Source organism: Colossoma macropomum, unplaced genomic scaffold (assembly GCF_904425465.1).
Source record: "Colossoma macropomum unplaced genomic scaffold, Colossoma_macropomum, whole genome shotgun sequence".
In the NCBI taxonomy this organism is placed as follows: domain Eukaryota; kingdom Metazoa; phylum Chordata; class Actinopteri; order Characiformes; family Serrasalmidae; genus Colossoma; species Colossoma macropomum.
Genome location: NW_023494805.1, coordinates 34,054,662 through 34,081,295, shown reverse-complemented (window position 1 = coordinate 34,081,295; position 26,634 = coordinate 34,054,662). Strand labels below are relative to the sequence as shown.

At 38.7% G+C, this 26,634-nt stretch overlaps 2 protein-coding genes across 6 annotated transcripts in view; both read left to right on the top strand.

Moving 5' to 3' along the window:
- The first annotated feature begins 854 nt into the window (after positions 1-854).
- LOC118826632 (syndecan binding protein (syntenin)) lies at positions 855-11,458 on the top strand. Its single transcript, XM_036597657.1, has 9 exons — positions 855-1,087; positions 2,428-2,515; positions 2,682-2,793; positions 4,384-4,490; positions 4,583-4,744; positions 6,226-6,401; positions 8,183-8,354; positions 9,862-9,953; positions 10,072-11,458. The coding sequence occupies exons 2-9, from the start codon at positions 2,465-2,467 to the stop codon at positions 10,124-10,126; spliced, it is 927 nt and encodes a 308-aa protein (XP_036453550.1). The 5' UTR covers positions 855-1,087; positions 2,428-2,464; the 3' UTR covers positions 10,127-11,458.
- A 3,682-nt stretch (positions 11,459-15,140) lies between these two features.
- unm_hu7910 (un-named hu7910) overlaps positions 15,141-26,634 on the top strand; it is a 36,784-nt gene continuing 25,290 nt past the window's right edge. For 2 of the 5 annotated variants that reach the window (XM_036596442.1, XM_036596440.1), the window contains exons 1-4: positions 15,179-15,306; positions 21,284-21,365; positions 24,133-24,282; positions 26,026-26,097. In XM_036596442.1, coding sequence (XP_036452335.1) covers positions 21,320-21,365; positions 24,133-24,282; positions 26,026-26,097 — 268 coding nt within the window. In that variant the 5' untranslated portion in view covers positions 15,179-15,306; positions 21,284-21,319. Of the gene's footprint in view, positions 15,307-21,283; positions 21,366-24,132; positions 24,283-26,025; positions 26,098-26,634 lie in introns of all 5 variants that reach the window. The other 3 variants (XM_036596437.1, XM_036596439.1, XM_036596438.1) reach the window with 3 other exon arrangements.

Here is a 26,634-nt window from a genome sequence, read left to right as displayed (position 1 = left end):
TGTTGGTCATCCTCTAGTCTTTCATCAGTGGTCGCAGGACGCAGTTGGCTGGATAGTTTTGGTTGGTGAACTATTCTCAGTCCAGCAGTGACACTGAGGTGTTTAAAAACTCCAGCAGATCCACTTGTGCCAGTGCAACAAAGACACACTAACACACCATGACCATGTCAGTATCACTGCAAAGCTGAAAATGATCCACCACCCAAATAATACCTGCTCTGTGGGGTCCTGTCCATTGAAGAACAGGGTAAAGGGGGGCTAACAAAGTATGCAGAGAAAGAGATGGACTACAGTCTGTAATCATAGACCTTCAAAGTGTAAGTGGAGCTGATAAAATGGACAATGAGTGTAGAAAAAAGGAGTTGTACTTAATGGAAGTGTCCAGTTTGTGTCCAAGACAATATTCTAATACAAAGCTCTAAACAATGTATATTGCCATTAGATGGCAGTAATGCACCTGCTGCCTGCATTAAGGCCTCGTGACGAAGGGTATAAACCTGATCTCACAATGAACTTTCAGCTATTGTAACATAAAGATGATTTAGTCGGACTGTCTATGGTTAAATTTATAATAATTACAAACAAGCTGTTCTAAAGTTACCACCATTAAACATAACGTAGAAAAAGAAAAGCAATGTTTGTGTGTGCCCTACACCTCCGTTTTACCCTCTTTTTGAGGACTTATGTTCCCCGTGATCAAGTGTCAGCTCACATGTCCCCACTATGTGGTGAAAAATCTGAAATTAAGGGAACATAATGTCAGATAAAACTTTTATCGGAAAAAAAACAAGACGACCCAACACAGAGGTTAAGGGGAGGAGTAGGTTTGCGGGGGAAAAGTTGTATTTTGCTCTAGAAATGAGGACACAGCGAAACGTCCCCAAAAAGACGGCAATACGAGATCGTGTGTGTTGCTTGTAGGCAAATGAGGACGCGCTGGTTCGTGACTTCACACAGACGGTGAGCGCGCGCTCTGCTCGTCATCTGCCTCACAGAAAGAAGACCGAGACACGGTGGTGAGGGTCGTTCTGAAACAAAGCGGTGGAGCTCAGTCAGCATCTTCTTCACGCCGTGTGGAAACACCAGGGTGAGTCCTCACATCGCTGGGCGGATGCTGACCGCAGTGACTGCAGCGTCGTCTCTGGACACTGCAGGTCTCAGCACATCACTCAGAGCCAGTTCATCCGCCGCCTCGACGCACTGAAAGGCTGGTATATTTGGCTGGAAGCTGTGCTGGTTCTGACCGCGTGTCTGCAAAGCGCTCGTGTTGCTGGACTGTGCTGAGACTTGGGCTGCGGCTGCGGTTGTCTCGCGCTGTCTGCGGCTTCAAGGTGTCCGTATGTTTACCAGATCCTAAAAACGCACGCGCGATTTTGCCCCCCTCGTGGAACAGACGCGCTTTAATAACGTGCATGACATTAGCAGAGCGCTTGTGAGGCTCTGCGAGCGTTTTAAACCTGTAAATTGTAATCAGGATGTTTTTATTTCGTCGAAGTGATGACGTATGCCGCGTGCTCAGCTCTCAGCATCCAAACAAACAGGGTTCACCTTCACTGCGGAGTGGACGCTCACTGACCACTTTATTAGGTACTATGTATTTCATCAGCTCCACTTACCATATAGGAACACTTTGTAGTTCCACAGTTACAGACTGTAGTCCATCTGTTTCTCTGCATACGTTGTTAGCCCCCTTTTACCCTGTTCTTCAATGGTCAGGACCCCCACAAGACGTATTATTTGGGTGGTGGATCAGTCTCAGCACTGCGGTGACACTGACATGGTAGTAAGTGGACCTGCAAAAATGGTCAGTGAGTGTAGATACAACATAAACACCTAAAAAAGATGGTTCTTCAAGGGTTTCTCAGTAAAGGCAATGGTTTTGTTTAGAACCGTGAGTTCTATATATAACCATTTCATGCTTAAGTGGTCCTTTGCGTGGTGAAAATGTGTTGTATTTGAAAATGGTTCTATATAGCACCAAAAAGGGTTCTGCTATCGTTACAATGTCAAGCTTAGCAATAGGAAAATCCATTTGGTTCTATATAGAACCATGTACAACACATTCTCTATCAATCTGAAGAACAATTGCACCATGCAAAGAACCATTTAAGCATGAACTGGTTCTATATAGAACTCATGCTTCTAAACAGAACCATTCCCTTTACTATATAACCCTTGAAGAACCATCTTATTAAGTGTAATAAGTTAACCTAATCATGTGGTCAGTAAGTACATATTTTGGATGCACTGTGTGTCAGTGTTAGTAACGGCCATGTTATAGTGTTTGCTCTGAGTGATCATTACTGGAGTTATAGGTGTGTTCTGGGTCACTGCTGCAGAGCTACACTGTGTGTGTGTGTGCATGTGTGTGTGTGTCTGTGTATGTGTGTGTGTGTGTGTGTGTGTGTGTGTGTGTGCTCATTTCAGGTAACTGATCCAGTGCACCTGAGACAGGATAGCAACCATGTCACTGTATCCGTCGTTAGAAGACATGAAAGTGGATAAATTCATTCAGGTTTGTCTTTCTTGTCCATCTTCACAGTTGAATTATTCAGTTGAATGAGTCCAATGATTTCTACCAACATCTTTAAAAAACGTTGCCTTTGCAAGTTATTACCTGTAAAAACAATCCTTTATTCCTCTTTGATAATAGAAAATCTAATTAATTATTTCTTCTTTAGGCGCAGAACACTCCTACTGCCAGCCCATCCAAAGCACTGGCACTACCAGATCCCGCCCACTGCCCGTCTACCCCCGCCCACCATGAGTCAAAAGTGGAGGAGATTGGTACAGGTCAGTCACTGAGCACTCTGCAGTATACACAACTGTTCAAAAGTTTGGATTCAATGTTTTCAACAGTTTTAAATTAAAGTTGTTTTTCAAATATATTAGTCATTTGCAAATTTTACAGTTTTCAAATAATTAACAGGAATCTAAGAAGCTGTAAAAAAAAACAAAAAAACAAACTTAGTTTAAAAACAAGATAATACATTTTCAATGTATCCAGAATGATGGACAGAGCAGATTCTAAAATGATTGTGGAAGCTGTATAACATCATCCAGAATGTCTTGTATTTTAAAAAGAAGATAATTGACAAAAAGTACTGCACATAGATCATTACAGTACAGAATTTATAGTTTAATAAGTATGTTCTTAATATACCTCTTGATGTCTAGATTGTAATATTAAAAATTTACGTTATATAAATGATGATTTTGTATGAACAAGCAAAATTATTGTGACACATTGTTATACTCAAAATAGCTCTTCAGAGAGAACAGTAATTCCACACAACTGAAATGGGTTTTTTGAGTGACAAAATTGTCTTCTGAAAAGCCAAAAAAGTTAAGTACACCCATTGAAAATATGCATTATGTATGTCTGTACTATGCAGAGAGTAATTTATTACTAAGTGTAAAGTAGTATCCAGTCCACAGAACAGGCATACATGAACTTGCTCTTACTGCTAGCAATAATGAGGCTACACGGTTAACCAAAGAGTAGAAGACAGGCTCATACACAAGGAAAGGCAGGCTGGGGGAAAGACATCACACAGAGTTTAAAGCTGCACCACGTAAGATTGGGTTAAAGGTTTGGGTTAAAAGTGAAAGAAGTCGCATTACTGAGGATTTTGCAGGAGCTTTTGGAACTACGTCGTACACCTTTATGTGTTAACGTCACACACACAGCCTCAAAAAGAAGCTCCAGGCTGATGTTTAGATCTTAAATGCAAAATCAACATTATGCTGCTGCTGATGATGATGAAGATATGATGACAATAGTACATAATTCACTTACATTCCAGACGACACGTCCTTCACCAAGTTTTGACTGAGTTCTCTTTGAATACTTTCAACACGCTCGCAATCGTCAGATTCATCTGCTTGGGGAAGGGGTCCAATTACATGCAATTACACCTTTCCACCAGAGAGTCTCCAAATCCCAGATCTTACATAGTGTAGCACTAAGTAAAAGAAGGGTGAAATGTTCAATATGCAAAAAGATGATGCCATCCATAGGGAAACATGCACTGAACAAGCAAACACTTTTCAACTAAATCTGAATTTCACTGAAGCAACACAGCTGACTCATTCTGTTGGTGTCACATCAAAAACATATACCTCCATTTTTTCCATTTTTATTTTTTTGTAGCACAGCATTGTGTGAACATGATCAATGGATCAATAAAGCAAGTCTAAAATTGTTGCTTTATCCTATAATAAAAATTAAGGATGTTTTTCCATCTTCCTGTATAATTACGTTTTGGACACATATGGATGAAATCAAGAACAGTGCAGTTGCATTTTTTTGAGTGTAATAATGTTAATGTTAGAGGCTATATTCTGTGACACAGATATGTGTGTATATATTGCTGACCACAGGCACTTCTGGGAGATTATACCCGGAGCTGAGTGAATTTATGGGCCTGAATCTCAGTACGGATGCTCTACAAGCTCTGTCTACCACAGTTCCTGAGCAAAGCAGTGGAGTAAGTCTGTTGTGTATGTCACCAGCTGATTCAGGGGATAGAAATAACTGTCCATGTCTGTAGAACAGTGTATCCTCTGTTGTGCTTCATAGGCCCTCAGTGTCCACTCGTCTGGCATGAACTGGGCAGCTGCTCCCATAACCGGCAGCGATTTGGGCGTGAAGAGGGCTGAGATCCGGCAGGGCGTCAGAGAGGTGGTGCTGTGCAAAGACATGGACGGCAAGATCGGTCTTCGCCTCAAAGCCATAGACAACGTAGGATACATTTTAAACCCCTAAACTCTGAGGGCCTTTATGTGGGCCCACACTTCAGTTTCTCACTCTCATAACTAGACACTTTACAAAGGATTAAGATCAATAGCTGAAGTTTAATAACTGAATAATAAGCCTGGAGTTCAAGGGGTAAAAGGGAACCATGTCCTCTCAGATGGCCTAGTGGCAACTGGATTGATCCTCCCTTTGCTTTCCTCCCTCTTTTTGTAACACTGCAGTCGCCTGTCACTGCCCATTTGCTTGTATAATGACGAATATGTTTGCATTGATCTAATGTCATATTTGTGTTAATGAAACATGGAATTGAAAATCCAAAACATTAATTGGAATGGCAAATTCCGAAGTTTCTTATATTTAGGCTTTGGTGATTTGACAGTATTGTTTCTGCAATATCAACAGTGCTGAACAGTGATACTGTTTTTGAATTGAGATGGTGATCGGCAACTCAGTCACTGGAACACACATGCATGTTTAATTGGTCTGAAAGAAGCCGTCCACCAGTCAGACCCGGATACAACAGACCATTATTGGAGTTTTTGAGAAAAGCACCTAGTCTAAAACAGAAGGAACACACAAACGCGGTCATGTGATTCAACGCAAAATAAATGATAACTTCTTACACAACGGAGAGCGTTTAATCAAAAAATGCTGATTTTTAAAGGACAGTGTTAGCAGTGGAATGTCCAATTTTAGAGAGGGACCCAAGTCAGGCAACAAAAGCCATCTTATAGCATTTAAAAGAACATGTTTGGTGTTTATGGTAAATAACCTTTAATAACATTTAAAAAACTATTCACTTCCTGCAATCCTGGCTGCGTTGAAGCTTGGCTGTAAGAGCCGTCAACTCTTCCCTACATTGTAGGCCTTAGTCTGGTTGCAGTGAGTATAGTCCTTTATTCCAGCCACAGGCAGCATGAGTCTGTTTTTCTAGATGCTTGCCACTCGAAGCAAGCACAAAAACTCAGCAGTTGAATATGTCTACTTTCTCTTGATTCATAAAAAGAAATGACAAATGTTGCACAACATCGTCCACAACTGTTAGCCTATAATCGATCAACTACAAGCTTCAGTGGAGCCAAAAACGCCACTGCAAATACTACCTCTGGACCAGTGTTTCTCAGTTTTGTCCCACTTGACAGTTCCACGTTTTTGCTGCAGTCCAGATCCCAGCTTACTAGTTTAGAGCAAAAATGGAACCGTCTGGTGGGCCCCAAGAAGTGGATTGAGAAGCACTGCTATAGACACCAGAATTTACTTAATGACTGTCTTTTTTTCCCCAAATATGAACATAAATATTGTCTGTTTTAAAAAGACCTGTCAACAATTTTGAAAAATGAATATCGCCCAAACCTTCTGATAATGATATTGCAGTTTAAATCTGTCTGGCACTGTAAACACAAAAAACTGAGTGATGTTCACAGGCATATACACAGCCATCATATTCTGTGTGGATGTTTTTTCAGGGGGTTTTTGTGCAGCTGGTGCAGGCTAACACTGCAGCTTCGTTGGGTGGTCTACGCTTTGGTGATCAGATTCTGCAAATTAATGGAGAGTCGTGTGCTGGCTGGACCAGCGACCGTGCACACAAAGCACTGAAGAACGCCAATCCTGAGAGAATCACACTCGCTGTACGCGACAGGTAAGAACACACATCACACGCCTTTGGGCAGTTTGACCAGTGTTTCTGTTAGTCATCAATGCACAGCACTCAAATGTTTTATTCATAAAGAATGAGACTGCCCTGGCTGAATAATTGATAAAGTTATCAGGAACAATGGGGCATGTTTACATGTGTATAGCTGAACAGCTCAACAGCGAGCAAGCATAGTGTGTTTTTAGTCTGAGTTTATGTTTAACAGTAAATAGAAATGGTTAATAACAATAAAGCAGCTAGTCATCTATTTTTACCATACCATGCCTTATTATTAGAATGGGGTGGACAGTATGATGATATGTTATCATCATCATGCTAAATTACATCACAGGACACTTACATAAGTATATCCTCAGGGTTCTCACACATCCTGGAAAACCTGGAACACCTGGAAATTTATAGACCAGCTTTGAACAACATCTGGAAAATACAAAAGTATGATGAAAATGTCCTGAAGATATCCAGGATATTACTGTCCTGGAAAAGTGTAAATTTCAACCCTGAGACTGCATATTTTAGCATATCATCGCTGCTGGAACAAAATCTTGTATCTCCCAAAAAGCAAGTTGTACAGAAGTAAAATTCTTAACTCTTAATGGAAATGAAAAGTTTAATTACTTATATGAAGTCATTTTTGACCATTTCTATTCTTCCATTTATCATGAAATTTTAACACAATTTAAAGAGCAGACATAAAAAAATAGAGAACGTCAAAAATGGAGATACAAGGTTTTGTCCCAACAGCAACAATATTCCTTTTTCACATATTTTAGTATATTTTTAGCTGCTAATGCCCAGTTGTGTCCATTCATGCCTATTGTAGTTTGGAGTGCTGCAGTGTCGTATATGGACATATACATGGGCGTTGTGTCAGAACACCTGGTAGAGCGAGGCTACATCAACACACTTTTTGCTGCCTGTAACCTTCACTTCACATATTTTAGTAGTGCTTGAGCTCAAATGATGATTAAGGAATGGTTATGTGAGTGTGAGTCAGTTTATCACTCAGTCTGTTTGGGGTTGTTGGGGGTTGTATTGTTGACTATAATGTTAAGGATGCCAGCAGTTAGTTTAAGATGACCTGATGTGAAAGCTATCTTTAGTTTAAATCAGAAAAATTGTCTGAAATTTGTCCTGGACAATTATTTTCAAATTACAGTGGGAATGATGATGATGGGTATTGTCAGTACAGAATACTGAATAAAGAAAAAAAAAACATAAAGACTGATTTTTACCAGTTATAGAGAGCCTGTGACAAACTGCATAGCTGCACAAACTGCATAAAAAGTAGTTGATTGGATGAGAGTTGATTATGCCGTTATCATACTGTATTAATTTACTTTTTTCCCCTAATTTTGTTCCCTAAATAATTTATTTTTGCAAACGTTGAATAAAAACTCATTGTATTGATCGTTTTTCTTAGCATTTTGTAAATGTGTCAGTGCTGTTTTTGGTGCACTCTGGTGCTGGTGCACTTTGGTGCTGGTGCACTCTATTGTTTGGATAAGGACATGTAAAAATGAACTGTGACTGTTTTTGGTACATAAAATGTCAAAAGTGGACTCCAGGGGAAAAAAATAAATAACAAAAGTAAGCCCTTTAAGTATCATATTGTTATGTTTATGCTATATTGACCCTTATTGGCCTTTTATATCTCCATATAAAAGGCCCTTTAGGTCAGAAGGATCACTCTGCAGAATGCCATTTATGTTCCAAGCTAAGACTAATTGTCAAGCTAATATTGAGCTGACCTTCACTCTCTGCAGGCCTCTGGAGCGCACGGTTACTCTCCACAAGGACATGAGCGGGCAGCTAGGATTCATCTTTAAGAAAGGCAGAATCACTTCCATAGTGAAGGACAGCTCAGCAGCTCGTAACGGACTGCTCACTGACCAGCAGATCTGTGAGATAAATGGACAGAATGTCATTGGATTGAAGGTAAATGGGTCTCACTGTCTCTCGTTCTGTCTCTGAATGTTGCAGGAACTCCTCTGCATAATGACATGGCTTATGAAAGCTTTGTTTGTTCTTTGCTTTTGTCTGTATGCACTGTAAAAGTGATAACAGTTTAGCTGGTTTTATTCAACTCTGATAAATGCAATGATTTTAAATCAATTAAAAATCTCAAAAACAGTTCAAATCAACTACTCCCCTGTTCCTGGATTCGGCCCTGTTCCTATTTCTAAATTCCCCTGATGAATGTAATTGCTTTTTGGGTTAAAACTCTTTTGAGTGTGATACCAATGTTATCCTCTTAAACAGAGCCATTATAGCATTGAGGTCACTCTAAAATTATTTTCAGTGTCTTTATGGAGCCTAGTGACAGACTGTGGAGGATTCACACACATACTTCCACATACTGCAAATCTCCCATTGGTGTTCCGTTGTGTCCGGTGATCTGGTGACTGGAAAGGCCGTAGCATATAATTTTCATACTCATAAGCCTTTCATTGGCTTCTCAGGCCCTGTAGATGGGGGCATTCCTCTTTCCTGGAAGAGGCCACTCCCATCAGGTTTCAAAGTGTTTTATCATAGGATAAGGGTCATCAGTCAGAATAACTTTGTATTGATTTGCAGTGATGCGTTCCTCAAATGGACATGAATCATGCCAGCAAAATGCATTAGCACAATAGAGCCACAGTACCCCCTCACTGTAGGGGTCAAGCATGCAGGCCTGTACTGCTCTCTTGGTGTACGCCATGCTAGCACTCTCCCACTTATGGAGAAAATGGTGAAGGATGACTCATCTGATCATATCACAGTTTTCCACATCTCTGCAGACCCAAGCCTATGGTGTTTGTACCACTGAACTCTCAAGTATGCATTTGTCTTTGTAGTGAAGGGATTTATGCATTGAAGCTCCACCGTAATATCCTGTTTTATGTAGTTGAGGATGAACTGTTCCTGTTGACACAGTCTAAACCTGCACTGACATTCGCAGACATCTGAGGAACAGCTGCTGTTCAAGCATCACAGTAATTAAATGTGCACTTTTGGCCATTTCCAGCCCTGTATACTGATGTCTTTCGCATAGATCTAAATCACTTAAGTCACTGTTCTTATTAAAACACTAGCTAGTTCTCAAGCCACATCTCTCTTGCCATCTTGATAAAAAATCGAGGTCAAATGGTGTTGGTTGGCATTTTTATACATGTCTAAGAGCACGGTAGGATGTCCATTGTTTAATTGTATCTCCTGTATCATGCAGTACATCTGTCAGGAAGCTTCTGCACTGGTTACATTTCTCCATTCATTTTACAAGATCATTCGACCGTCGTCTGTAATGTAAAAAAAAGTCCCACATAATCTCTTTTAAGATACATTTCATTATATCACTGTAATACAACTGTAAACAATTAATCTTTCTCTCTCTCTCTCTCTCTCTCTCTCTCTCTCTCTCTCTCTCTCTCTCTCTCCTCTCCCTCTCTCTCTCTCTTTCTCTCAGGACTCTCAAGTGTTGGACATTCTTAATTCTAGTGGCAGAGTTGTAACCGTAACCGTGATGCCGGTGGTCATCTTTGAACACATGATGAAAAGGTAAAGCTGAGTGACTGTGGGAAAACAAAACCTAATTCTAATGAGGGGCTTGATTTGATTTGATTTTTTTCTTTCTGTTTTTAATGGCCTTTTATTGCTGTGCTTCCTTACTCTGCAGGATGTGCAGCAGCATTGTGAAGTCTCTAATGGACCACTCCATTCCTGAGGTGTGATACGGACAGAGCCAGCATGGAACAGGCTTGTCTTGTGTGCGGCTCTACAGTTTTGGGGGAGTGATGTTATGCATACATACGCAGTGTGTGAGGATTTGTACATTTTAATATTAGAGAGAAAAGAGAAAGAAGGAGAGAGAGAGGGAGCTTTGTTCTTTTTATTTTTCTCCTCTTCCATCATTAAAGGAATTCAGTGTTTTCCAGCTTAATCTACATGTGCTACATTTGTGGCATACGCTTGAAATGTGTTTCTGGCAAAGATCTGCATGCTATAGATGCAGCAGACAGAGATTAGGCTGAAAAACACTGGAGTATTCCTTTAATTTCTTCCTTTATGTGGCAGTAACAGTATTTTTCAGTGTCTGTCCATTGAAAAAATGTGAAAAAAAATCTCTATTTGTACATAGCAAGGCTAAGCTGAAACATGTTAGCACAATTCTCATGATCATTTTCCTTGCTATATGCAAATAAACTTGTTTTACGGAGGCAACGTCCCTTGAATTTAACTTTTTTTTTGGAAATTACACTGATAGAAATCCCCATGGTTTAACCTTTGCTTAACCATGTAGTGACTCTGCATATGTCCACTCAACGTCATAGTATTCCTGCCTGTACAGATTTGCACAGATATCAAAACAGCTTCTTGAATTACCCTAAATCATCAAAATATTACATATATAGATAATACAGAAAACATTTTTACAACGTTAAACACAGAAATGTAAGTAATGCACAATTTGAAAGCCATTTAAAACTATGCAGATCTACCGCAACTTTTATAAGCAAATATATTAAAAAAACAAAGGTCAGCAATATGACTAGCAAATATCTTTAAAGCTGATATAGCAGGACAGTTTGTAAAATGTGAAATCTGCTTTGCTATAATGATGCTGTCAGGCCTGAGTTGTATGTGCATAGGCCTAACCTGTTCTTTATATGGGAACTGTTCTGCCTATTAGGGCAGTTTGATGGCAGAATTCATACAATGTGGTTGTTGACCTCAGATGAGGTATTGAAGATTACACATGAGGTAGGGGAATGACTTCTGATCGTCCATCTTCCTCCAAGAATTTGTTGGCATCTGCTTTTTTCATTAAACCAGACAAGTACATGAATTTGTCTATCATCACATTCACAGTTTCAAGAAAATCTTGACCCTGTATCATTTTAAACAGTTTTACAAATGTTAATAGTAATGTGAAGAGAACTATAGTAAATATGTTCTATTCATTCAGTACTGTGTTCATTATCCAAACTCTACATATTGTCCAAAGACATATCAGTGTGTTTTGATATTTCAATCTCAATAAAAATCCAAACAATTGATATCTATGTGTTTCTATTTTCTTTTTATAATGAGAACAATAGCTGCTAACTAATACTATTCACTAAACCAGTGGAGCCAGTTCTGGGGAGCTGTATGCAGAGCACATTCTTAGGTTTCCCTGCTAGAGCAAGCCTGGCCAGGCTCATGAAGAGGCATGAGAAGTGGCTGACCAGTTGAATCAGAAGCATCAGATTATGGAAAAGATTGAGTACAGCACATGACTGGGATTGAGGGAAAAGTATGGATATTCAAATTCAGTCTTTCTAATGCATATTTACATTCACATTTATGACAGCTACCAGACGCTCTTTTCCAGAGTGTCTTAAAAAAGTCCTTTGGTGACCACTTAGAGAATATATCCTAGCTCAGGGGTTGGCAAACAAAATGTTAAGAAGAGCTATTTTGTCCTTTCCACAAAAATAAAACCACCCAGGGAACCACATTTCATGTCCATCCTTAGCTGTAAATATGTCTGAGTGTGTGCTAATGTACTAGTATAGGTTAAAAATGTAAACCGAAACACAGACTTACTTTGCTTTTCTTTAAGCTTTAGCTCAGCTATAGCTGCTTTTCACACATCTCAGTCAGAAAACTTTTCCTTAAAAGTAGAACAGTTTCTTGTTTGAATTTTCCTGTTCCACCATAAGTGGTGCCTGAGGCGCCAGAATGTAACTGCTGCACCATTTAAGGTTTCCAGATTAAACATATCAGGAAACCAGCTGGAGTGCTTATGAATGCAAATAATTCCATTCGTCTCCAGATTATCGATGTTCACCTTAAATCCCTTTGCCTTTTTCTTAGCTACTAGCTAGGCGAGATTGTTGTCACTGCTGTGGTGACCAGCAGGTTGCGCACCAACCTTCAGGGTTAAAGGTTGGTGAATAAGCAGTTGTAGGCAAACGTCAGGGATGTCCAGTTAGTCCTTTACTTTTCCTCCTTTCCACTTGAATTCTTAGCCTGCTAATTGAACAAAAAGGCATCAGTACTGGTGATATGGAAATCAAATCTCACAATTAGCTGATGACACAGTGTTATTTCTTAATAATAAACTTGAAGTTTCTAAAGTGTAGTTCACTCATTTTCAAATTTCTCTGGTTTAGGTCTTTAAAAATGTGAGCTCTTTCCCTTAAACAAATGCATTAACTCTGTGTGTAATATTCCAGTGAAAAATGTTGTCACCTACCTTGGTATTAAAATGACTAAAGATGGTAAAAATATGAATGATTTAAATTGTGTCCTTATAGACATAACATACACAAGAGATTTAGTATTTGGTTGGCCAGAGAGTTAACCCTCCAAGGTTGTGTCTTATTGAGCAAAGCAGAGGGGCTCTCCAGATGTGCCTATGTAGCTTCTTTTTTAAAAAGCATCTAAATCAGCTGCTGTGCAATTAGACCAAATGTTGTTTAGTTTCATTTGGAGACACAAATCTCACAAAGTAGTAAAGGATGTGTTTAAAAACAGAATAGGAGACGGCAGACTTAAAGTTCAGGACTTCACCACACTCAACGAAACTATTAAAATTTGCTGGATTAGAAGACTCCTCATAAATCCTGGAAGTCTGTGAAATTTTACACCTAATTTTCTCGTCAGAGAAGTTGGTGGATTCATTTTTTTGCTTATGTGCCCTTACATCGTTAATAAACTACCCACAAAACTATCAGCCTTTCACAGACAAGTTTCGTTAAATTGGTTAATAATCTACAAACATAATTTTTTACCTCATCAGTCTTTACTTTGGAACAATGAACACATTACCCATTAGGGAAGATCACTGTTCTCACATTTGTGGTTTAATAATAACATTTCGTTAATTTACCAGCTACTTGATGACAATCATTTTCTACTCTGACTTTTGCAACAAATTCGGTATTATTAGTTCAAATTCTGAATTTAGGAAGGTGTGTGACTCTATCCCTGATGGTCTTCTCTGTTTACTTAAAAGTAATTACAAGGTTAAAGACATTTTTTCTTTACAGAACTATGTCATTTCTATTAAAGGGGTTGATGTAGTAGAAAAGAAATGTAACAATAATTTTATGAGGCAGGTTTTACCTCATAAATGTGCTCCATTAGTAACACTCCAGTGGTCAGCTCAACAAAGGCAGAACAGCTGTTCAGTCTGGCCTCTCCCATATAAATATGTTCTTAATAACAAAATGAAAGAGCTGCTTTATAAAATATCGCATAGATGCTACCCTGTCAATAATACCTTGAGTAAATTTTATGCTTGCGTTTTTTGAAAAGGGGCTACAGAATCCATTGAACATTTATTTTTCTATTGTGTATTTTCTTACTCTTTCTGGGTCAATCTCTCTTTTTAGACTTGAAAAGAAAGACTGGTAAAGAAATTTCTCTCAAAAGCCCTATATTTTATTACTTTTTTGCTGACCCTCTTTAATCTCAATGAGCGCTATTTGATAAACTTTGTGATCATAGTAATAGCTAAATTTTATATACATAAGATGAAATTTGCCAGAAAAAACCTTCACACATGACCTTTGTACGTACAGATCTATGTAATTACATGTCTATATTAGTGAATTTGGATCTGGATGTGTAGAGACTTGATCAGAATCCGTTGTGTGCACTGTCTTTTTAATACAGCGGGGTTTGTATACTCGTCGCAACTGATTGGCTAACACCTCAGACACGCCAATCAAACCAGAGAAAACCAACACAAAACCTGCTGCACAGCGTTTCGACCAAACATGATATTTAACCCAGAAACCGCAGCAAAACGGTGCAGGATCATCAGATAAGCAGCACTTAAAGCCTTTATCTTTGAGAGAGAGGAGAAAATCAAGCTCCACTTTTGTTTCAGAGCTAAAAAAAATCCACAGGTTTTCTGTTCATCCTTCCACTGTGAGAAGACAACTCAACACTATGAGTCTGAAAGGATGTGTAGCTGACAAGAAGCCCTCACGGAGTACAGACCTCAACATCACTGAATGTGTTTGAGATAACTTGCATCATGAAACCAAATTCTACTCACTGAACTTTGAAGGTTTGGAAACAAAAATCTGAAAGGAAGTCTCCTGAGAATAATGGAAGCTGTAAAAGAGTGGGCACACTAATTAACACAAAAATACATATATTATGTTCAGTTGTTGAGGCTTCTGTGTAATTTTCTGTTAAATATGTTTTCTGCTTTTTTCCCTGATGCTGAAAATGAATAACTGAAAATGTAAAATGCAGTGTTCACAGTACTGTATGCAAAATATGTAACGTAAAAAAAGCATAAAAATTTGTTTAAAATCTGGAAAAAAAAACTTTTTAATTGAAAACTTTAAAAATCTGGGAATAATAGTATTGGAAAGTTTTTAAATCTGGGAGGAAAAGTTTTAAAAGGGTGTAGAAAGTTAACAAGAAAATTATTGTAAAGATAAAAAGTTAAAAAATTAAAAAGCCTTGGAAACCGTTTATTTTCTTCGTGAGAAAAATTATAAACGTTTTCCAGCAGAGGGCATGAATCCCGAAACTCTCGCGAGAAAAATCTCCCTAAATTCCGAGGTTGCCACGTTACGCACGTTCCACTGCGGGCGGGTTTGGAGGCGCGCGCATCCACACGCCTCACGCTCCGCGGAGGAGTTGAGATGTGATTGGCTTCGGCAGGCGAGAGCGCCGCCCACCCCCTGTCCGCAGGCGCGGATTGGACGAAATCCCTGTCTGTCACTCTCACACGGTTTTCCCTCAACTACACAGAGCAGAGCGAGCTGTTGACTCTGTTCTGCTGTTTACAGAAGGAGCCTGTGATTCTAGACCAAAGAGCGAGTTTATGGTCAGACTTCTCTGCGGTTCGCCTCTGTTGTGATGGGCCATAAAAAACCTGCACGCAGCCAGGCTAAGAAAGGTAACCGCGCCTCTCTTTCTCTGTTAGCCTCTGCAAACCCATGTGTGGTGAGGAGGAGTTGATGGTGATGCGCTTATCGCTGTTCTTCTATAGTACGAGCTTCCAGCCTTTAGAGCTACACCTGTGTTTACATACACGCTCTTCTTATCTCTCTTAGAGATACTACGACTCAAAACAGAGACTTTAGGTCAGTGAAACCAGGGCTAAAGCCGGCTGTGCTACATGTGTCAGGGTGTCAAACGCACCCTTTGCCCTGTAACTTCATAACTGTAGCACCTACTGAGTCGTTAATCACGAGGCTGAAGTTGGCTCTTTGATCGAATTTTTTGTTCCACCTTAAATTAGCTGTTATAACGCCTGAGGCGCCAGAATGTGACTGCTGCACTTTTTAAGGTGGAACGGAAAATTCGAATAAGACGCGGACTCCAGCCTCGTCCTGAGCCGCTGTGTGCAGGACATAATGTAGAGAAGCCGAGCTGTTTCTCAGAAGAGCTCATGTTGTTGTAGATGTAGTTTGGGGCGCAGATAGTTTCTGAACGTTTCTGGTCAGTCTGCCAGCCTACGGGGGGCGCTTTTACTCCCAGACTTACCTGACTTTCTCATTTCCTTGGATTTCCTGGTTTTCCATGTCGCTGGCTCTGGGCCTGTGTGAATTCTGCAAGAATGAGCCAAGAGCCTTCAGTCTAATCTACATAAAGAGGAATTGGCTTTACCTCTGCTGAGCACTTGTTTTGGTTTTGTACCCGTTCCGCAAAATTCTGGTCTGATGTGCTTCATTGCATCCAAACTCATCTGTTCAGTGACTCTTCTCTTGCCCTCAAGGAAGTGGTCTATGGTCTGTGCTGTTTTAGCTGTGAGGGGAAAGATGTAAACAAGTACACTCAAAGATTGTGCTTCAGGGGTTCTTTAGTAAAGAAAATGGTTCTAGATATAACTGAGAACACTAAAAGACGCCTTTGCATGATTTAAAGTCTTCTTCAGATTAATGGAAAATGTGCATGAATGTGCTATAGACGGTTCTTTATAGAAACTTTTTGAAAATGGTTCTATATAGTGCCCAAAAGTGTTCTTTTGTTGTTACAAGCTTGATACTGTAACAGTAGAAGAATGCTTTTGGGTGTTATATAGAACCATTTTCAAAAAGGTTCTAAATAGAACCATCTACAGCACATTCTCCATCAATTTAATCATGCAAAGGGTTCTTTGAGTGTTCATGGTTCTGCATAGAATCATTGTCTTCACTAAAGAACCTCTGAAGCACCATCTTTTTAAAGATTGTTTTCATTTATCATTTTTTTTCTTGTTAAATTCTATAAATATAATCAGGAGGTGTTTATAATAGGTCTTCTAAAACGCCATGAAAACAGTGTATTAACTTAATACTTTTGTAAACGACTGGAATTAATGTGTGTGACTGCTTTTTGTTCTCTATGCTGTACTTTACATTCTCTTTTTGTATCTACTTAGCTTGTACTGTAATCAGCCAGCAGGGTTGGGATGTAACGGAGTACAAGTACTGGGAATACACATTCAGAAAACAGAAATTAAGCATCTGCGTTCAGTCCAAGTTACATTTTGTGAAGGCAGTATTCACAATACATTTATTTTTGACATTTTATGTAAATATTTTAGAAAACTTACTCAATAACAAAGAAACGCCATCAGTGCTTGTTTATTAACTATTTTGAAATCAGAACACATGTGACTTGTATGTGTTACTCAACAATTTTTTTTTAACAAACACTGAAGTGAAGATTGATTAAGCAATATAATGAACCAATTGATAATCTCAGCATTACAAAACACTTTTGAGGGGTAATTAAACCAAACAGTCTTCTCAGTAGTGGACATGTTCACAAGTGATAAGCTTAGCATTGGTGTGTGTGTGTGTGTGTGTGTGTGTGTTTTGTGGCCTTTTGTTACATACACAAACTGAAATTAACTGACAATCAAATTGCAACTGCACACTTGATAATCATATTTGCAAGATTTTGTTTGCTTAATGAGACAATCAAACGGCGACCGTGTACCGACATTGCTTAACGTGAAGATCTAATACTTGTGCTAATACTTCTGATATGCTAACTCATTTGTGAAGACTCAAATGTGTCAATCACAGGATCAAGAAGAAAAGGTTAAACCAGCTTCTTATTTGACATTTATGTTCCACCTTAAATAAAGCAGCAGTTACAGGTACAGCTGCTCTATTTAAGGTGGAATGAAAAATTTTAATAAGAAGCTGATGAGTAGGAAGCCAAGTTCAGCCTCATGGAGAAAAAGTTTTTAGCAGCTACTTCTTCACTCGAAGCGAATGTAGCTTCTGAGTTACGCAATAGTCTGTTGGAAGTGATTGATACATGTTAGAAAATACCACTTACTCATTTCAGCCAGACAAGAGAAATTCTTTATGTAAAGACACAAGATCTGATTGTAAATTAACCTGTAATGCTCAGTTAGTTTAATATTGAGATGTAGTCTTATAGTTCACGTTTTTGTTTACTTTTATTTGGATATTGCACTTCTGTTTATATTATTTTATTTGTTGTATATCTTCTAAGAAAATCGCTTGGGTAGTTATCCCTTTAGTAAGCAGTACTTATTGAAGGGTAGTTATCCCTTCAATAGGCAGTCTTTTTGGGACAATAGTGACAATTACCAAAAAGAAATAAATGAATAATCAAATGTGAGAAAAGAGCTGGGCGATGTGGCAAAAATGTAATATCATGATACTTCAAAAGGTTTTCACGATGCATTGGAAGTCACAATATTTATTTTTTCTGACATCTGATAAGTTGGAACAGACAAAGTACTGTGACATATAAAAATATCAAAAACCATGAATCCAATTTCTGAGGCGAACCTGAGGTGAAAAGTATGGATATGTTACCTGCTTCACCAAAACCAACTGATAGATAACTAACATTACTATTCATTTGACAGCTGGGTAGAACATGTGTCCATTAATTATGTAAACTTCCACTCAGTCACATACCTGTTTAGGCAGTGTTAGTCAAGTATATTTAATATTGGTTGCATTTATGAAAGGAAACAGTTGGTAGCACTGGAAAGAGTAAGCATAATGGCTATCCTGGTTTATCAAACAATAGAGAGCAAACTCTCATAGCCTCAATCACCTTATCAAAAAAATACTACCAGTATTACATACACTGAGGTGAAGTTGCCGTCTTATTCGTCAGCATCTTGTTTGAAATTTCCCTTTCCACCTTAAATGGTGCAGCACTTACTATAATGCCTCAGGCGCCACAATGGAGCTACAAATTCAAACAAGATGCTGGCGAATGTCCTTCTCAGAAAATGTTACCAACTTTAAAAGGATTATTAGGTTATTTTGATGGCCTAAATATATTTATTGAGGGTAAGCAGTAATAATAAGCTGAGTCTGAATTAACATTAAAAACACAATAAATTGTTTTAAACACTGAGTTACTACGCTATACTAATGACATGCAAATGCTCGGTGGGACCGCTCAGTGGGTAGTATAAATTGTTAGAACACTGGCTCTGTTCAGTTTTACATTTCTTGCTTTGACTGTGGGCGACACTGCAGAGATGACTGAGTTTGCCGTTCCGACGTCTCCATATTCAGCGGTATCTCTCCTTCCTTTCACTAACTTTCAACACTGTGAGCAGCGTCCCCACCAATATTGCTCAGGTAACCAGCTCATATCTTCTTCTTCTAGGTTTTTGGGCAGTTGGCAATCCTGTTATGTGGTGCATTACCGCCACTTACTGGACTGGATCATGGAGCACCGATAGCAGGATTTAAAGTTTACTACCTAAAGGAGACTAACAGGTCATTAAACCAGGCCTGTGATGTAACAGGAGAATTATCCATTAAAAGAAGAAGAAGAAATAACAAAAACTAAATTTTATCAAGCAACCCTGTAATTTTCAGAAGTATTACACATATTACTCACATATTCCCTGTTATATCTTGCAACAGCTTCTTGATCCTTAACATAACTATTTCCCCATAATCTGCGAACACCTCTTTCCTTTCGTTTTCATACTTTTTGCAATGTGTTAATACATGCCCCACCGTCTCAGACTGCTCACAGTGTGTACATTGACCAGTTAAATGTTTCCCAATCCTAAATAAAGAATGATTTAGCCCACTATGTCCGATAGGTAACCTAGCAACTACAGTATCTTCCGTCTGTTTACAGTTGTCACTCTGGGCCCTACTTGGTTTTGAATATTATAAAGATGTCTCCCTCTCATTTCCTTGTCCCACATTTCCTGCCACATCTTAATCGCGTTAACTTTAATGATCGTTTTTGCTTCTGATTTACTCAACTGTACTATAACAGTGTGCGCCAGTTTGAGGCCTTGCTTTGTTAGTTTGTCTGCAACCTCATTTCCTTCTACCCCTACATGTGCTGGTACCCACAGGAAACTAATGGACAACCCCAAATGCTGTAGCCTAAGAAGGATCTGGAGGATCTTATTCTTTATGACACTGTGCAACTGTAGATCTTTGATGGACATTGAAAAAAGCCACGGAGGAATTGCTGACAGAACCACACAGATTGACAGTTGTCAGCCCTATGAGTCACCATGTTCCCAACAGTCCTGTGGTGTTTTCTTCGTGGGATGGTGCCCTTTTAACCCCACCCTGTATGACAGTTTTAAGTCTACTTATTACTAGTGGCATTTTGCACATTTCCACTTGTATTGCAGGGTAAGGAGAGGACCTGAAAACACCACAGCAAACCCTTAATGCCTGTGTCAGAGCTACATCCACCTTATTTAATAGTGTTCTTGATGCTGAACCATGCACTGTACAGCCATAGTCCAGGGCTGATCGGATTAAAGAGAAATATATTTGCCCCAGCGCCTGCTGACGCGCACCCCAGTCACATCCTGCTAAACATCTCAACACATTCGTTACTTTTTTGCATTGACACTAATTTATTAACGTGCATCTTAAATCTCAACCGGAAGTCCATCCACACTTCTGAGTACCTAATTTCTGATACCTGTTCTAAGTTTTGCCCGTACAATTTTAACTGAATATGAGGTGCTTTATTTTTTTTTTGTAAAATGGATAACTTGGGTCTTACTTACTGAGATTCATTATTTTAAGTGCTGACAATCAATACAGTATGCTCAGAAAAGCATATTGTGACCTTAATAATGATAAATATTGTCATATTGTCCAGTCCTCTGTGAAAGATGTTAGCATTTGTTTTCTAGCATGTGTACCATAAGTGTATTGTATCATGAAGCAAAATATTAACATGTTGTGAAATTGTGTATGGTTACACTTCTGATGGATCAGATTCTTTCCGGCGTTTTCTGCTGATGTCTGCCCAATATTGATATGTTCATGTCATTTCACTCAACTAAATAATTTTACATAAACTGTTATAACGTTGCTTATAAAACACAAATTTGTTAGAATTTTAAATGACTGGTTCATAATTATGTCTTAACTGTGTCATAAGATTACAGAGGCAGTTCTGACCTGGTGAAACATGCTGGACTGAAGTTTCAAAACTGAATAGACATGAGCATGTTCTAGCTATTTCTACATATCATGTCAGCTATTTCATATTCTGAGACCATGGAGCTCTCTCTGTGTGTGTGTGTGTGTGTGTGTGTGTGTGTGTCTGTGAGTATGTGAATGTGTGATTGTACTAGTTTCCTGATTTTCTTTTTGATACAGGAGGAACTTTACGTGTCTGAGTTTGAGCCAGTCCGTTTGTTCAGCAGAAAGAGAACCTGCTCACGTTTATGCACATCCAGAGTGTGTGCGTGTGAGAATGCGTGAGTGTGTGTGAGAGAGAAGCTCCTCCGCCGCTCCTCGTCTCCATATGAGGCCCAGTAGAGAGTGGGTGATGTGGTGACAGCAGCACTAAAAATACTCGGTGGGCAGAAGCGTATATCGAGTTGCAGCTGAGCCAGCGAGCGCTGTTTCGTATGAGCAAAAAAAAGACTTGCTTTTCCCTTACAGTTTTCTTCGGGAGCACTAGTCTAGGAACCTGCTGGAATGGGAGAAACTAAAGCAGATGGAACCAAAATGGCAAACGTAGCAGGTAGAATAATGTGCAGATTGACGTGAAACTGTCTGGTATGGCATGTGTGAGGACTCGCTTGCCTGCTACATGGAGTATGTTTCCCTGTTTTTGTCTCTGTGTGGATTTACACATACTTGGCCTCATAATGAGTGAATTGCTTCTTGGGAAACTGTGTGCTCTGCTAGTATGCATGTTGGGGCCTAATTCACTAACAGAGCATCATTGAGTTGAGTTCACAAAGCTGTTTTGTGTTCTCTCTATCGCTGTCTCTCTTACTTTATTTATACTGAGATGCTGATGGTAGATATTGTTTGTCCATTTTTGGTTGTAACAGCATCTCAAATGAGTGAAGCATTTAACTGGCTTGTTTGGAAAGTGATCCTAAAGTGACTTGGCTTTGGATCACTTCATTCATTGCTTTCCCCAATTATGGTGCACCTGATGGACAGTTTAGGACACGCCCATTGTATTATTACTCCTTCCTCTGTCAGTGTCACAGCAGCGAAATAAAGCAGTCATAGAAAGTTTGCGTACAATTGTGTGAAAAGCTATACGTGTGTTTGTGTGTGCACGCTTGTGTGTGTGTATTTGGTATTTTAGCATGCAGGTCACCTTGTCAGCAAAACATAGGCTGTGTTATATGATCCTGATGTTATTTTCTAAGGCTTTGTTCACTCCATCTTGTGTAAGTGCATTCAGCTGCTCTGTTTCATCTGTAGGTCTTCTCACAACCTTCACGCAGGACTCAAGCTCTGTCACAGTTTTGCTTCCAGCTCCCAACACACCAACACAAAGCTATTAAAGTCAACCTTAATCAACGTTGACCCTTTTTACCTTGTTAGTTAATGTCCTTGCTCATTCATGATTTATTACATGGTTTGGATGGCATAGCAAAGTAGGTAACTACGCTACTCGCCATGCAGCAAATGGGGTTTTACTCCCCGCTCTGGTTAGAACACCAAGAGAGTCCTTAATAGGGATGCAAATTTTGGCAAATTCTTTTGACTATTAACCAGTCATAATTTGTAAGTGATTAATTGTTAACCAGCAAACCTAAAATCGCTGACACAACCCATTAGAACATAAAACATACCACTGTGTTTTAAATGAACAAGGGTTTGGGCTTTATTGAATGAAGAAACACAGTCTGACATTAAAGATATGGCAGGAACACAATATAGTCTGCTTAATTACATTTACCACATATTACTAGCCCAAGTTAATGAACATATTGTGGCTGTCACACAAAAGTTGTATCTCCTGTTGTTTTTTGCATACTTTGAAAATTCAAGCTACCCTTTGCATCATGTTAAATGTTAATGATAAACAGTTAATTAAAATGGTCTAAAAAAGAATCTTGTTACTTTAACTTCCTTCATACGTTAAGAATATTTTTCTCCTCTCTGTTAAAGTTACAGTTTTGGATATATGAGGTTTTATATGGCATTAGCAGGGCTTTAAGTTCATATGCAGAGTTTAAACAACAATCAAAATAAAGTGGGTAGCTCACTACTTTTAAGCTTTTTATGTAACAGGACTAACTACACAGGCTAACTGTTAGCTAACAAAACACACAACAGGCTATAGCTAAAGCCTTGCACTGTGTCAAAGTTGCGTTAGTGCTGTAAACTACATTTAAAATAGTTTCATGTCTGCGTCTTGAACATTTACAAATTTGTTGGTTAATTGATTAGTCATTAACATCCGTGGTCCTTGGGCAAGACTCCTAACGCTCCATTCACCTACCTCTGTAACATGACTATATTGTAAATTGCTCTGGATAAGAGACTCTGCAAATGCATAAATGTAAATGTAAATAATTTAAAAGACAAACCATAATCTTCCATCTAAATTAAATTACTTTTCTGGAAGCTGGATTAGAGCTAAAATATGAGCTGTCCGCTGAGTCCTGAGGACTGGGTTGGGGTTGAGAAACAACATCCTGTACTTTTCTTGCAATTAATTTTTGCCTTGAGGTCCATTCATGACATTCGCTTGGTTTATGTACCAAAAACGGTCAGAAAATGGCCTGTCTTTATCCCTCTGCATTAAACAGGCTGATTTTGTTACTGTATCTTTAGGACTAATACATGTAAATGATCTTTGATCTGACTGGCTATCTTGTACTGTCCATCATTCATACAGAAGTCCAATCTGAAGCACTCCTTATAACTTCAGTGTGTGGGGTTAAACTGCTGTAGGTTGAAAACATCAATATATAGAAGTGCATTTGTTTTAAAAACTATGCCAAAGCAATATATTCAGAATGGGCTGTTTTTAGCAGATTACTTTCCATGTATGGCCTGTGAATTAATTGTATGTTTACATTATACATCAAACTCTTTTATTGTGAAAAATTAGTAATTTGGTTTTACATAATATGGGCCCTTAAAAGGAACATTCCAGTTTATACCACATATAGTAATGTCACAGCATTTTGCTGTTCTTAGTAAAATATTCGAACACCCAGAACTCATTTGTAATTAAAACCAAGGTTAAAAATAAGGTTAAAAAAACACTAGAATATTCCTTTAACCCCATCCTCTGTGACTGTCTGCATACAGTTCTTACTTTAGCTGTAAGCCTCTTAAAGAACATCTCATTCAGCACACAAATAACATCACTCTTGCACTGACCAGACTAGGCCAGAGCTTCCTTATAAAGAAACTGTTTTTTTCTTATACTTCTTGTTAAAAAAAAAGGGAACTGCATGCAAGATAACACAATATAAACTGTGTATGTATGTATCTGATTGTGTTGTATTGCTATCTGTTTTTCTTCACAGAGCCCCAGGCAGTACCTGCTGTCAATAAGAGCACTAAGAAGGCTGAGGGAAACTCTATCTTCAGCTGGCTGATAGTGCTGGCTCTGCTGGGTGCCTGGATTTCTGTGGCTGTTGTTTGGTTTGACCTGGTTGAATACAACAGCGTTGTAGGTAGGATAGGTCTTCTCTGTTCTGCATCCTGTCATGTGACTCTGTGTCTCTGTTAGTCTTAAAAAGTATGCAACAGGTCACTGTGCTAAACCTTTTATGACAGCTGATATAAACCTACATAAACCTACTTAAGGGCTTGTTTCAATAAGCGGCAGTTGTTGTAAAGGCTGATTTTATCAACTTCAGTGTTAAGCTGACAGAACACCAATGCCAAGTGACATCGTTTTTTTGCTGAGATTAGGTTGTGTCATATCATTGTCTAGGGTGAAATGACACAGCAAGCTATGATGGCTGACTTTTTAGTGGCATTGTTTAGTTTTACAGTTCGTCACTATGTTTCAAATAGTGTTTATTTCCCATGTAATTCTTAAACTACTATAGTACTGTGGTATACTTTTCAGTCCTTTCAAAATTTCTAACCCATTTTCTTCCCAAGGACAACTCAAAATGGTCTGAATTTGTCCATCAAGGTCATGTTTCCATGAGAATTAAATATTATGTATAGGAAACATATACACCACCGTTAGCTTGGCGATGCATATCCAATAGAATGCTAGCATTACTGTACTATAGTGTAGGGATGTTACAGAGTGAAGGGTTCTAGCGCTTGACATTAGAACCAGTGAGGAAGCAAATTACAATGACAGCACTCTACTCTCCCTCTCCAGGTCTTCATTCCACAGTGACTTCTCACTCAAATAAAATACTGGAAATCCCAGGGTGTAAATAAACTTTGTATTTGTCTTTACTTTATGCTCTCTAAGCTGGGACTGACTTCTTTGGCACTGAAAGTATAACATGTTATTAACACAATTTATAATGCATTATATTAACAAATCATAATGTATAATACACATGGCTATAAAGTGCAATTGAGTGTAATTCATTTTTATAAATATTTATAACCATGTTTATAATGCCTTATGAATGCATTATAACGTTATAAATGTGTTTATAGATGCTTACAAACGTGACATTCATAGTGTTACCATCACACTTAAGGGCTAGAGAAAACATATATATAACTCTGTCATCACAGTGTCATGGCAGTGCCATAGTGATCACTAAAGATATTATAAGAATAAATATGATACTCACTTTACTTAAGGGGCAGAGAAAATATACATGACTCTGCCATTACCATGCTAGGCATTGCCATAGGGCTTCATAAAAATATCATGAACACACATATTACACTCACTTTACTTAGGACTAGAGAAAACATACATAGCTCTGTCATGACAGTAACAGTATTATAACGTTCACAACATAACTACATTACAGTGGATTTTTATTCCACTGTTACCACAAAGTGTCAAAGCATCTTTTAAGAAGTGCATTTCACCCCAGATCCAGTTAACGCTGAAACTAATGCCAACAAAAACCTACATCACTCTGACATACATGTTATGTCAGTTTGGGATTGAAGTGAATAAAAGCCTTTATATCAACTGCTGTTGATTGAAATAAACCTTTCTAAATGTTTATGTAGGTTTATTTCAGTTGGCATGAAAAGCTTATGTAATTGTCACGAAGCCTTATGAACATGACCTACCAGGTTACCAAATAATGTCCAGGCAATGTCGCCACTGTAGCTGTTACTGTTTCTAAAAAAGCTCTTCTGAAGAGATGCAGGTCTCTTTTCTCTGTTTTATCTCTACAACATTACAAAAAAACACCAGCTGCCAGTTGGGTTTTGTGCTATGATCTGATGGTATAACAATGCATGTCTTTCAATCACAGGTACACTTGGAGGAGTTTATGATGCAGACGGTGATGGTGACTTTGATGTGGAGGATGCCAAAGTTCTCTTGGGTGAGTCAAAGTATTTTCTGTGTTCTCTGTTTGTCTGTGTGTTTGTGTTTGTAAGTGTGTGTGTGTGTGTGTGTGTGTGTGTGTGTGTGTGTGTGTGTGTGTGTGTGTGTGTGTGTATTTATGTCTACGTCAGTGCAAATTTGTGTTTTCTGCATGACTGACTAGGGTTCTTAAATCCTAGTCCATAATTGTAAACAGCTGCAAGATTTATATAAGTATCTGACTCAATGCCAGCTTGTTATTAGAGAAGAAGTGCTATAATTGTGTGGGATGTTTTTAGGGTGGTTATTAATTTATTAACAAAAGCTGTGGATCAAAAGTTTTGAGTGCAGTCTTCAGACTACAGAAACCTGATCAACTTGTTCAAGTGTATTGTGAGCTGACACAGCATGACAGCTGGCTGAGTGTCATCAAAGACTACACTGAAAACCTTTGCAATAGATTTACTAATCAGTGCGGAATAGGATGACTAATGGCTGTCTTTTCTACTGGCTGTCTTCCTGTGAGATACAACATGCTAATGTTAGTCTCTCATAC

Coding starts and splice junctions, on each gene's coding strand:
- LOC118826632 (XM_036597657.1), top strand. CDS start 2,465: ATGTCACTGTATCCGTCGTTAGAAGACATGAAAGTGGATAAATTCATT. Junction 4,491..4,582: donor TTCCTGAGCAAAGCAGTGGA/GTAAGTCTGTTG, acceptor TGTGCTTCATAG/GCCCTCAGTGTCCACTCGTC. Junction 6,402..8,182: donor ACACTCGCTGTACGCGACAG/GTAAGAACACAC, acceptor CACTCTCTGCAG/GCCTCTGGAGCGCACGGTTA.